This window comes from Cyclopterus lumpus, chromosome 3, assembly GCF_009769545.1.
Source record: "Cyclopterus lumpus isolate fCycLum1 chromosome 3, fCycLum1.pri, whole genome shotgun sequence".
NCBI lineage: Eukaryota > Metazoa > Chordata > Actinopteri > Perciformes > Cyclopteridae > Cyclopterus > Cyclopterus lumpus.
The window spans coordinates 20,991,285-21,005,007 of NC_046968.1; the positions used below are offsets into that span (position 1 = coordinate 20,991,285).

The 13,723-nt window shown below is 43.2% G+C and overlaps 1 protein-coding gene across 1 annotated transcript in view; it reads left to right on the forward strand.

Moving 5' to 3' along the window:
* Positions 1-324: 324 nt before the first annotated feature.
* The window catches only part of insyn1 (inhibitory synaptic factor 1), a 43,990-nt gene continuing 30,591 nt past the window's right edge, over positions 325-13,723 (forward strand). Inside the window, exons 1-2 of the mRNA XM_034529305.1 lie at positions 325-860; positions 1,349-2,976. Coding sequence (XP_034385196.1) covers positions 2,833-2,976 — 144 coding nt within the window. The 5' untranslated portion in view covers positions 325-860; positions 1,349-2,832. The remainder of the gene's footprint in view (positions 861-1,348; positions 2,977-13,723) is intronic.

The window sequence follows — 13,723 nt, forward strand, 5'->3', positions numbered from 1 at the left end:
AACAGCCAGGGATTGTTGGACACCTCAAGAGACTGCTTGGCTAGAGGCAGAGGAAGACTTCATCTTGATTTAAGAGAGATATAACACCCTTGATAGAACTGTGACAAAGGCTAGATAGACAGCGTGAGAGGAGATAGTGGGGGAGTGTAGACGCCAGCAGAGAGGAGAAGACAGGAGAGGAGTGGTGCTGAGGAGGGGGACCGTGTGATACACTGTGCCTTTAAAGCATCAAGCTCCTCCTCCACAGAGCCGAGCAGAACAGCCGAGTGGTGCTGGTAGGAGCCTGAGCCCACGATAAACTCTGGCATCAGCTTCCCTTCATCCGACAGTCAGCGAGGACACAGTGAGGGCGCAGGGGCAGAAGAGAGACGGGGACGGAGAAAGGGAAAGAGCGAGAGTGACAGAAAGGTGGGAGAGAGAGGGATAGAGAGAGAGAGGGAGAGAGAGAGAGAGAGTGGGAGAAACAGGCACAGAGGGAGAGGCTCTCATCACACAGCTCCTTTCTCACAGCAGCAGCTCAGCCGTTCTGTCTGCTGCCTCCCGGTGCAGGCGAACGCTGACGGGAATGACGGGTGGCGTGTTTTCGACAGCAGTTATTTGAGTGATGGTAGCGGCCGCGGCAGCATCACAAACGGAAGCAGGAGCTCTCCTCGCCACTCTGGCTCTTAGTCATCTTCAGCCTCCTCTCTCCCTTCTCAGAGTGCTATTAGAGCCATTAATCGTTCCCATCTCATGCCTCCTGCCTCCTCCTCCTCCTCCTCCTCCACAGCTTCATCCTCCACTTCTACTCCTCCTCTGATGAGCCACAGCTTTATAGTGAAATAACCCTGCTGATAGAAGTGTTTCTCTCTGTCAAGACAGTAAGTAGGAGAGAGGGAGAGAACTGTGTGTGTGTGTGAGAGTGTGAGTGTGTGTGAGAGAGAGAGAGCGAGAGAGTGTGAGACAGAGTGAAAAAGAGGAAGAGAGAACAGTGAAGATGTTAGTGTGTGCGAGCGACAGAGGGACTGCTAAAGAACCAGCAGGTTGTGTGTGGCTTGAATGATCCTGCTGTGCGTGGACAGTGAGCTCTGGGCATAGCAACAGCAAAGTGATGCACAGGAAAGGTGAGTAGGTGTGTGTCCTGGTGTGTGTGTGTGTGTGTGAAGATAAGGCAAGTGCTGCTGAAGCAAGTGATGCATTTTGAAAATCAACGCAGTTAATTCCCTTCCATCTTCGAGTCTCCTTCACTCCATTGTCGTTGCTTTTTTATGCTGCGATCTATGACTTGGAGAAAGAGCGAGTATAATATAAAGAAAAGAAGGATAAGACATGAAAGAATAAGTGATTGTTTTTCTTCCCGTCTGTCCAGGTGCCATGTGTGATTGGCCAGCGCACCCTGTGGCAGTGGCATCGCCCTGGATTTGGCAAGAAGCTCTCCCCCCTGCTTGTTCTCTAGGGCTCCTCTGGGAAGCATTCATGGGATTTATCTCTTCCTGCTGGATGGCACTGAGCTCTCTGCCTCTCTGAAAAAAAGTCCACGGAGAAAATATATACACTACACGGATAAGAAGTAAAATAATTATCCAATCACAGGGAGGCAGACCAGGTTCCCTTAGCAACAACTGAAGGAGAGAAGAGAATCCTTTTCTGTTTCTGCCCCCTTGGTTTTTGGGCACACCCCTGTGGACTGCTGTGGGGTCAGTGTTTTCTGAGAGGACTTGGAGAGCGCTATTGCATAAGACAAGCTGCCACCCAAATTCCAGGGGAAGGTGCTCATTCGCCTTCTGGCCCCCTTCTAACTGTGTCTCAACGGCACCATGATTTTGTTGTTCTCCCCCCACAAATTCTCATCACAAGTCAGTTCCGCTGGCTTGGAAATCAATTCATTCTGATCCCGAGCCACCTGGAATAAGCGCTGCTTTGGGGGGAGATTGGACGCTCAGTGAAAAGACCCACACCTGCCTTCCTCCCTTTCATGGACGAGAAATGAAGGACAACATGATCAAGTCATCATCTGCAAAGAAAATGGATGTGAAGCAAAGTTTATTTTGATGTGAGTTTCTACTGAAATTCTTTTTATTTTTCCTGGAGGGGGAAACGAGAGGAATATCCCCTTTTTCCAAACAAGATCTGTCCTTTCTCTCTTAAAAGACAGAAGCCCTCACTGAAGGACTATATTTAGAAAGCAAATCTTGTCCCCACTGGCCGACAATAATGTAGAACACGGTCATTTTGAAAAATTGAGCCACTGCTGGGAGTTCTATTTTTCTATCTATGTTGGATAGCTTTCTCTATAAAAAAAAGTGTTACTATGGACCCCTTTTTCTGCTTTTCTTTTGTATCTTAGCCTGCCATTATGTCACTGTGTTTCACAGGTAAAAAAGGTTGTACAGGACAAGTGGAAGAGGGAAAAAGTCTATTCCCTGTATAGACGGGCGTTTTAAATAGCACCTCCTCGGGAACAATTTCAAACGTACACACTGACACATGAGATGAGTTGGCTCAACACGATTATGTAAGAGTTTCATACCAGCTTTAGCCCATGTATTTTGTCTCTTCCTTTTCCATGGATATACAGCGTATGACTTTTCCCGTGCTCATTTTCTCTCCGTTTCTGGAAGCATCTACCAGAGGGCATGGATGTCAGAGCGTGACCCTGTGCCGAGTGTGCGAGCGAGGCAAGGTGTTTTTGCTGCCCGGGTGCTTTTAAGATGTTGAGGTCTCCCTGCGTGGCCGGGGCCCCTGTTCGGATCAGTAGCACTGAGGCTCCTTGTAGCCAAAGACATGGACCCCGACTCGGCTCCCCCACGCCCTCAGCCTGTTGGCCACTGGCCCCACGTCACCCTGTAAAGGATGTCCCTCAGCAGAGCTCCGGCCCGGGACACCTCTGAGACCCCCAGCCCGAGAGAACGCATCCGCAGCCACATGAAGATGGTGATCGATCAGTTGGACGGCATTCTCAAAGAGCTCAAGGATGTGGCCAAGGAACTCCGGGAGGTGAGGTTCAAAAGCTTACACATATCAGGTTTCTGGGGGTGGGGGGGGTTTAGAGAGGAGCAGGGGGAATGAAGAGACGGAGGTAAGGAGAGAATGTGAGTGCCAGGTGGGTGTGCTTTTCAAGTAGGCTGCATTTAATGAGTGTAAAATTATTTTTTCGCGGCATGGAGATTTTGATTAAGATTTGAAAGTGATGAGATCTCCCTTTTCTTGTTTAGAGGAAGGAGGATTTTGTTGATTACAACCACAGCATGGCTGTCTTCCTTTTCCAATCAAACAATTGCTTATCGGCAATTACAAAGCGGTGTCTTGTGGGAGGTACGGCAGATGATGTGAAGCGCTGTCGAAAAGCAGCAAAGCCGAGCTGAAGGGAAACACAGAGGCAGGCTTTGATAAGATACAAGACTTAGCACCGCAATAGTTATATAACCATTTTGTTAAGGATCAGCTGGGTTCTGACTGTATTTTTGCAACTGCCATGGTAACACTGGGAGATTTATGTGCGTGCATATATGTGTACAGTACACAGTTTGAACAAGGATCAGCACAGAGAGACACCATGCGTGTGCTCTTCCATACCTCCTCAAGTATATGGATGAAACAAACTTGTGCGATGGCTGATAATCAGACTACACGTGTTCATGTGTGTGAGACGAAATGGCCCTCATCATCTTTTTAGGATCTTTCCCCTGCAGTGTCCATAACGCTGTGAGCTCCTCCTGCAAAGCCCCCCCAAAGAGAGAGATAAAGGCAGATAGAGAGAGACAGAGACAAATGAAACCTGAGCAAACAGTTGTGTCTGACCCATCCCACATCCTCCGAGCATGATTAACCTCCCACCTGCAACAGATCAGGCATGCAGAGGTAGTGTGTGTGTGTGTGTGTGTGTGTGTGTGTGTGTGTGTGTGTGTGTGTTTCTCAATGTGTTGAAGAAGCAAAACAGTGGATGTTAGCCTGAAGGAGGAGGGTTTTGAATAGCCGGGGTGAACCCCCCCGACACACACACACACACACACACAAGCTCTGTCCCACTCACCACGCTCTACTTTATGTACTTGCACAGTTGGAGGTGCAAGGGCACAGCTTACAGTGCACCTTCTCTCTGGTGAGTAGAAGCCGGCCTGCGAGCGAGTATGATTGATGATTATGGGACAACTGCAAGTGGAATAATGCTGGCTGGAGCTATTTATAAACAAAAACACGGCCAGTGCCTCTGCCAGCTTCAACGAATACTACCGTTCTTATCCCAGACCTCATTAGAGAGAGCACAGTGGCTCAAATGTCTTTTTTTTAAAAATGTATTGGGAAAGCTCAATCGCACATATTGAAATGGCTAAGGAATCATTTTAGCTCTAGTGGCAGTCATAATGCTAGTATCAATATCCTGCAATTAACTGACCTATGAGATTGCAAATGAAATCAAAGATTGATGAAGAAACAGAATCAGTGTCGCGCTGTCGGATGCATGGAAGCTTAATGTTCCATTAAATCTCTCATTCTTGGCCACATGAAAGATAGATAACAACTGTCATAATAAATAAATGATGAATTACCGTGTGAATGTAGTGAAATAAATAACCTCAGTGGAGGAGCAGTTATGACTGATTATCACCCACAAGGTCTTTGGGGAACTGTAGATACTGCAGCGCTTTGAAGAGTTAAAGATGACAGTCCAAAGCACGTAGCTGCCCAACATTTAGGAACTTACTGGTCTGTTATAATGCTAAACTTTGCGGTATTAAGTTCATAGCTCAAGATCACATACATACATTATCCCTGTGCCAATTGGTCAAAAAGCTGAATTAAAAAAGTGGTTAAAACATTTAATCGCAACAATCATTAGTAACACTGCAATAGCGTCCGACTAGATTACATTTTTCTGATTGTCCATTGCCTCAAAGGTGAGTGCATTGCATATGGCAATCTTCATTTAGTCCATATCTCACGATGAACTAAAATGTCAAATTGAGGGATGTTTTTATGGAGTCAGGTTTCAGCCATCAGGTCTTTATGGCCTCATGCATTAACCATTAAAAGAATGTATGTTCTACAGATTTTCATCACATTTTGAATAGTTTACAAAGTAGACCAGTTTTTATTGAATAAATAGTCGAGCTCCAAAGGAATTTTAACGAGGCCTGAGGGGAATCTCGCATCCACAAAAGCAGGTAACACAAAAGGTAAATTGATTTGCTTAGCTTTGTTTGTGAGGGGGTGTTTACTGAGATTTAAGATCTTTCAAATGATCCATCCCAAATGACTTGTAGATTCTTCAGCACAAGGTGGTATTGGGTAACTGATATCAACAAGCAGCAATAACCAAAGTGATTAGATACTGAACACAGTACCAATTATGGCATATACTAGGTAAATAAGAGGCAGGTTGAAAATAAGACGAAGATGAATAGACTTTCACCTGATTCTACCTAAGTGGCTTGCTTTTCTCAAAAAGGCACAGACTTCTTAAAAAAGGGTCCCCCTTTGATCTTTCATGTTTGCAATAATTTATCATTCTGATTTTGGACTATTACAAACATCACTCTAAGTGCAGTCTAATCACACCTTGTGGCGAACCTATCATTAAACTTTTCTGTGTGGTAAGTGCGTCGCACTTCGAAATTTGCCATGAATAATCTCATATTCTGTATGCTTTTTTTTTGTTGTGAAATCTTAGCAAACATTAATCAAAAAGCCATTTTGAGGGAGCCTGGAAATGACAGATCACCAATGTTAAATTAAAAAGCAATACCAAGAATACCAAGAACATTTTCTTACATCACAAACTAATACATTGGTATTGTGAAGGCCTGTGTTTCTTTCAGTCAAATATTTCCAGACTACAGGAGTTTTATCCCTCCTACTACTGTGGTCCCTGAGCACATTAATGCTATATTTTTATTTTACCAGGTAGGGAAGGAACATCTTCATAGCACAGGCTTAACATAGCAGCCAATAACCTAACAAAGTAGTCCCTGATTGGCTCTCAAGACCAGTTTGAAACCCACAAATGTGCAATACAATATATTTAGTTCATTTGTGTGAAGGGCTTTTAAAATCTACAGACGTTTAGCAACCCATGTCATGTGGTTACCTACCCCTGAACTATCAAATAAAAACATTCCATTATAGTCTCAACAACGATGCATTAACTGTATTATACTGATCAAATCTATATGAAATGTGTAGAAATAAAGTTGTTTTATGAGAGAGATCTTTACATTTTTAATAATAACACTGGCAGGAGTGGCAAGGAACAATTCATGTGGGTATCATTTTCACCTTGGACTTTGAGAACTGAGGATAAACAATGGAAAAGAATGGCACCAAAGAGAATGTAAAGTAACCTCTGAAATTTCTGATTTCGAGTTGTGCTTACATTGAATTTCAATCAAAAATAGGGCAATTTAGGAAATGTAAGAGTCATTCATGTTGGTTATTAGAAAGAAAATGTAAAGACTATCATGAAGTGCACAAAAAAAGGGGGTGGGGAGACAGGGGAGAAGATGCCATGGCATTGACTGGGGGTGTGTGTGGGGGGATTGGCAGTGAGCTTCATGTCTTTATATGCAACCAAATAGGAACGATGGACCGTTATTATGTGGATGTAGTTATTACGGAGAATCACACCACGAGCAGACGATGCTGCACGTCCGTGAACGGCTCAAGACAAATGAACACAGGAAAGGCAATCAGGACTCGTTGAATTAAAGCTCCAAATGAGAGGAGCGAATGAATATAAGCTGGACAAAGAGCAATTATCAGTAGCCGAGTACAGCATGTCCAAGACACTGGCCTCTATCAGCCAGCCTTGCAGTAGTTGAGTAGTTGTCTGCATATGCTCATCATAATGCTGGAGACTAGCTTAATGTTTCGACTCAGCTGCAGGCCTTAAGACAGAGGAGGGAGGCCGCAGGAAAACCGTACTGTCAGGTGGAAACGGCATCCTCCAAATGTCAGCTTTTTAGGAATGGAGTCCTGAGTAACCGCTTTATTAATGAGACTGGCCACCATGCAGTTTTAGAACTATATAATGGATTTTTTGAAAGTGTTTGATGAATGTGTTTGATCTACAAAAAATGACCTGTGAGCAGCAGCAGCTGCAGGAATATGAGCTTTTCAGGTTTTGCTTGTTTCTTAAACAAACACTGAACTTTGTGCTCGACTAGCTTATTAGCCCTCCACTAAATCCGCAGGAGCACATCTCATTTAAATTTGCATTAAAAGTAAAGGGGTGGTCTATTCAATTTCTATTCATCACCCAGTGCCAGCCGTATGATCTCATTGGCCTGGCTGTCAAATTAGGACGTTTGTGCTAAAATGGAGTCCATTAAAAGAACTGCTTTGTGAATGATTTGTCTACAGTGAGACACTCTTTCATGAGGCGTGCTTAAATAACGCATTGTTAAAGGCTGATGTGGTATCCAAGCAGCTGGCCCCAGATCAGCCAGCCAGCTAGCCAGTGGTGTCTCCTTATCGAGACTGAAACCAGTTATGACACGGTCCTTCTCTGCGCAAGCTGCCGCGCTCAGCACTGAACCAAATCTGTTCCAAACCCAGAGGCAGCCCAAGGGAGACCAAAACCAAAATCAAAAAGGACCACTTTTCTTTCTGCGAGGGCCATATCCTCTCCTCACTCTGTGTTTCCCCCCGCTGATGCTGCTGCTGAGCAGGGCAGGGAGCCGAAAACTGCCTAGCAAGAATACTTCAACTTTTAACCATTAGGGGGACTCACTAGCACTTTCACTCAGGGAGTAGAACAATATAAAGGATGCTGGTAAACACACTCTCATGTTCATGAAATAGTTGATCCTACTACTAGGGATTATAATAATAATAATAATAATACATTTATTTATATAGCACCTTTAAAAACAGGGTTTACAAAGTGCTCTACATAGAAGCAAAGTAAAAACATAACATCAATACAACATTTCAGAAAATACACGAGGCAAAGGAGACAATGCCATATAGGCAATGAACACCTTAGAGGAATACAAAATTACAAATACAAAATAAAGCAGAACAGACAAACTAAAATAGGGGCAACATCTTGGAGTGTACCAGTCCGGTTTTGGTGAGTGGAGTCAGCAGGAAGAGTAGAGGGTGCTGGGGGAGCTGTAACAGTTCCTAATTTCGTTGCCACCATCTCGCTCTTGGGGACTGTTGTTGTGATGACGAGCTGCAGCGATGCGCTCGGCCGACCAGAGGGAGGGGATGGAAAGCCTGGAGTGATCAGGCCTGGAGCAAACAAACCCTCCGCGGGAGGCTCTGTGGATGCAACGGGGCCGAAGAAGGAGTCCGAGCACCCCGATGGCCGAGACGAACGGAGGAGCAGAGAAGCTGTTGAGCCCAAGGAGCTGCGAGGTGGAACACTGCAGAACCATGCCAGCCGGGGAGGATGCAATCGCCAACCACAGACCGGAGCACCGGAGCACCAGGACCGCTGAGAGGCGACCAGCCTCAGAGCAACAGCATGGAGCAGGGAGTCGGCCGGCTCGCCCGCAGCCGCCGGCCAGCAAGAGACCGTCGGCCAGCCAGCAAGAGACTGTCGGCTAGCCAGCCAACGCCAGTTGACCAGATCGCAGTGGTGGAGAGCAGGAGCCAACGGCAATCACAAAATAAAAAATAATCCAAGATTTGCAGAATAATTAAGTCAGAAGAATGGCTACACTGTTAAATACAATTTTAAATAATTTAAATTAATGTTAAATTGTAAAAAAGGTAGAAAAAAAACAAATAAAAACAGTCCTAGACGGAGCGGCGTTAAGTTTCGCCAGCGTCCCCGTTGCCAGGACCATTATGTTGGGTAATGTTTAAGGGCATGACAAATATATTGTAAAAACAATTGGATGATTCCTGTGGGGGGGGGGGAATGGGTCACTGCAGAGGCACGTAATACAATAGAACAGAATATTTCAAAATGATCATAGGGAGAAATTAGTAAGTAGGTAATTATATTTATAACCACAAAACTGGTACATTGTACTAAGTGCTTCTACTGTGCCTGTGCATGCTAAAGTAATTACATTGTAAATAAAAAACCAGTTTAATGAAATAATTAATGATGAGTTTATGTGGCTGAATATGATACGATCTTGGCAGGAGATTAATTCTGTTTGTCCAAATGGATGCCTTCAAACAGAAATTACAATCAATCACAAAGTTGTGTCGTGGTGGATCATTTCCCACAAAGCAACCATTTTTTGATTGGCCACCAGTGATGTGGGTTTACTGCCCAGTTGACCACAGCCCAGTGCTCTCCATTAAAGATGGCCCAGTCTGTTCTCCACCAGAGAGTCCATTTACTTCAGATTGAGGCGGGCTTTGGCTCGGTCTCCGACCGGTGAACATGTTTTTTCCAGCAAGCCAACAACACTCGGTGGGCAATGCTGATAACTTAACCACTCACAGAGGAAAGTACATCCCTAGGCCAAAGGTATTCTTCTCATTAAAAGCTATTTGGAAGAAATGACAAGTACCTGCCTGCTGTGTCTGTCAATTTGTTCCTCCTTGTCTGACCTCTTTTGTGTGTGGAAATTAAATTCGTAAATTAAACTTGGTGACGTTCCTCCAGCGGAGTTCTCTTTGCTCAAGGAACAAGGATACCTCAAGCCCTATCTATTCTTTACTGAACACAAAACACCCTGCCATCTCCACACCTCTGCTGCTGCCTTGAGCTGAGCTCCACATAAATGTGTCCATTCTTAGAACGAATCAGAGGCTCAATTATTCCCGGGACTGAAGAAATACTGCTTCGGGATTTGAAGTGAAAATGTCAGATCATCTCTTGGTTGAACTAATTTCTAATCGACTCGGACAGTCATGATCATGTTTGGTTGTACGAAACCATCATGGTTGTGACCCCCACTGATTTACAGATAATCTTGTATAAATAGCGGCCATCACTGCTTTAATGGAAGGAGAGGGTATTAAACATCTTGTGCATTTAGTGGATGCTTTTACCGGGGTTGGATTGCAATAGCAGCAATATCAGAATGTAATTCCTAGATCTCCTTTTTATAAATTAAGCAGTGTTGAGGGCTGAAAGGCAAGCAAAATCAATAGGAGGGAAGGGGATAGAGGTAAACAACGGGTTAAGACTTTAGCGGCATCTAACCTTGAGTGCTGTGGAGAGAATAAAGTGGCATCATGCAAAGCATTCCCCTGAGCCTCTTTTACCTAGCTCTGCTGTGGAGCTCCAGCTTCTTTAGGATGCAGGCCCAGCATATTGACTAGCCCATCATGCCTGTAAAACCCACTGGATTAGCTGGCTCTTTGAGCTCTGCCTCCCTGTGCGAACTCTGCACTCAGCATTGACTGTAATGAGGGCCTTAGGTTAGAACTCTGCTGAGGTAAACACTCAAAAAACTGCACTCATCTTGCTCATAGATTTTGATCAACTAACCCACCGAGCTACAGATAAAGCGTCAACTTTTGCCATGCATGTTTGTACTTTGGGATTCAGCCACAAACCGTTTTGCTTATCCCAAGGCAAGGATATAGCTGAATAGGATAAAAACGGTAGTTAGAGGTGGTGAAAAAGGAAAGAGAGAGAAAAGTGTGCGAGAGAGATGGGGAAAGAAGAAGGGTGAATGGAGATAATGGTTTTCATGCACAGAATTGCGACAGACTGGGTGGAACAGCTTAGATCAATTGTTGCAATTGTGCTCAATCGTGGGCATGTTTAGGATTGTTTTGGCCCATCTCTGTGCTGTGAGTAAAACCAGTAGGCTGCAGTTAATGGTGTGAAAAATGGCATCCATCGAAGTGCACAAGCAGCCTCCGAGAATAGCTACATCACTTCATTGTCTCAAAGCATACTGTACGCAGTGGGACAGCTTGCTCTCCATTAGTTAGGCTCTTTTACCAGGTGTGGATACTAATTTTTACCAAGAGTACAGTTGCATGATGGATACAAATTCATGTGAAGAAATGCTATATTTTCCTCCATTTTCATAGCCTGTGAAATTGCTCAGGGCAGCGTGGGCCAACCCACTATCCGGTGTAGCAGCTTAATCCAGCTAAAATCTTTGGAACTGTGTTATACTGAAGGATCATCAAGAGTTTTTTTTTTCTCTCCTTCCTTTTATTTTTAGCCGTAGTCGGTGATGCATCATAAATCAACCCAGTTTCAAATGAGATTGTTCACTTTTAACCAGCAGAAATAGCTGAACTGGGCTGGGACACAACCAAGCCTCTGTATCCTCCGGACTTAAAACATGTTGTAAAGGTTTATGCACATAGCATATCCATAATCCTGACATTTAACTCACAAGTGGGTTCTTAGTGCTATCATCATTCAACATTTATGATATTGGATCTGGTAGAAAAGTTGCAACAATAGATGTTAATGTTAGCTGTTGGGAGAGTGGTTCAAATTGTTTATTTAATTATTAGTTACTTTATTGTAATAAAAAGGAGACAAACATTTATCAGTAATAATTTGTCAAATAAGCGATTTCACAAAGAAACTATCTTGGGATAAATATAACTCATATGAAGTAACGTGTATGCTTACTTGTGTGTTTGTGTGTTTGTAGTTGGACACAGTGAAAGTAATTATTTCAGTGGGAGGAAAAATTAAAAAATGTTGATATAGGTTAGAAAACATTTCATTGGATGTTTATGAAGCTCAGCCTCCTGTTTACCTTGTTATTAAAATAAATTAGTTCCAATCTTATCTCAAAACATGAATGTCCAATGATTCTATAAGGAAGTTGTCAGAGTTCTACATTAGCGTAGACTCTGGTCATTTACTACTAAGCACATTTCAACAAGCATTGTCCAGTGAAAAAACTAAACATACACACACACACACACACACACACACACACACACACACACAGAGGACAAAATAAGGACACTCCGCCAAGGAAAACACATTTTTTAAGGTCTATACATTTTGGCACAATATCTGCTAGATTGTCCTGTCTTCACTTAGACTTGTTTTATTGATTGTGCTGCAGTCCAGACAGCAAATACCCACATTAAAAATATTTTCTACCTCCAAAGTTTATTAAACGATGTGAGTTGCATTGGTGCTAAAGCACTGTTTCAAATATCTCACTTTGTTTTCCATGACATAATTTGGCCTCTGAAAACCATCGTGCTGAACATTCTGCATTCTGCATGTTGTTCAAGTTAAATACATATCATACAATTGACTTTAGATCAATTACCTTGTTCTTTTGTGTATATTTTACTGGTACAAATCAGAGCAGCTGTGGCGTCTTTTACACAGCCACAAAGTACCAATTTGCAACAGGTGTTGAGAAATAATTAGTATAAATAAAACATTCTGAAAGTGCAACGAAATTAAATCTGATCTTTAAAAGTGCTGACTGAAGAAAACCCATCTGCTTTCTGTTTCAACAACACACCTTAATTTGTTTTCTTCCAAGTCAGTAGTTGCGATGTCCAAACGTTCCAACAGTTAGCACTTCCACAAGATGGCCAGAAAGTTGACTGTTCTTAAGGCATGCTTTTGGCCAAAGGTAGGCTTGTACGTATAGTTCGAGATGGGTGTCGGTACTCGATACCTTTAAGCATCATACAAAATACCCGGGGATCCCATCGCCCTCCTTCCATCAAGTGCAACAAGATGTCATGGATGGAAGCCATGGCAACAAGGATGTACAGACTTTGCACACACATCACTAAGGCTTATATCTTTAACAATACACAACTACACAATGCAACACGTGTCTCTCACTAACCGGACAAACCTGCAGATATTTAAACCTTGGCTCGGCTTCTTCTCATTGCAGTCCTGGTATCCAAAAAGAGAAGACACGATGTCCTGCTTTAATCCAGGTCCTCATGGAAGGAATTTGATCAAATCTTAGGTCCACAACTAGATATGAAGAAAGACTTGCTTTGCGCCACCTGTCGGGGCCCTGTCTGGCTGTGTCATTTACGGCATTCACTGTTCATTTATTCTTTTATATTTATATAAATGTTTTGCAATTTGAATTAGGAAAACTGCTGTGCAATAGTACAATTCTAAAAGACATTTTAATGACAATTGCAAGTGGGTCTGAGGTGTCAATCAAACCCGTATTTTACACACTGCCTTTAAGGTATCAACGGAAAAAGAAATCACTATTTGCATGGTTTGTCTGGCCGCCAGTCACCGCAAGTGTTTAATGCGACGTGTGATTGACCCACTACAGCAGCCACATCAACACATAAAGCCAGGGTGGCCTGCCCGCACACAAGGTTAGACACAAAAATGTCTGTCTCAGCAGCTAACAGATAACATGTCTAACAGCACCAGACACAGTAATAGTGCTGACAGAGTTTCCAGCTTTACTGCAAAAATTAGACTCAACTGAGAGTCCTGTCAAATAATGCAGTGATTGGTAAAGTTTGCATTAGTTTCTCTGTATGCGAGATCACTGGAGGGAATAATAGGCTAATACAGAAGTAACGCACTTTGCAACAGGTCTTCAGAAATGCCAAAACATTAGATTCCCTGACTGGGATTTATTTCTAATCTACCTAATTAATGCCAACTAGAGAGAGATCCATTTAACATTTAAATGTCATTAATTACTTCACTATGTGAGGAGCCTGTCTGTCTGAATATCAAAGCAGGTTGTCTGAGTTTGGCCCACGGTGTCATAGTTAATCTGCATCGTAGACCTGTTTTATTGAATAAATCAGATAATTTAGTTTTTCACTTATTATGCATGTGATAATTTGAATTATACAACCGATGATTCTGGTGGTAGAGTCTAACAACATT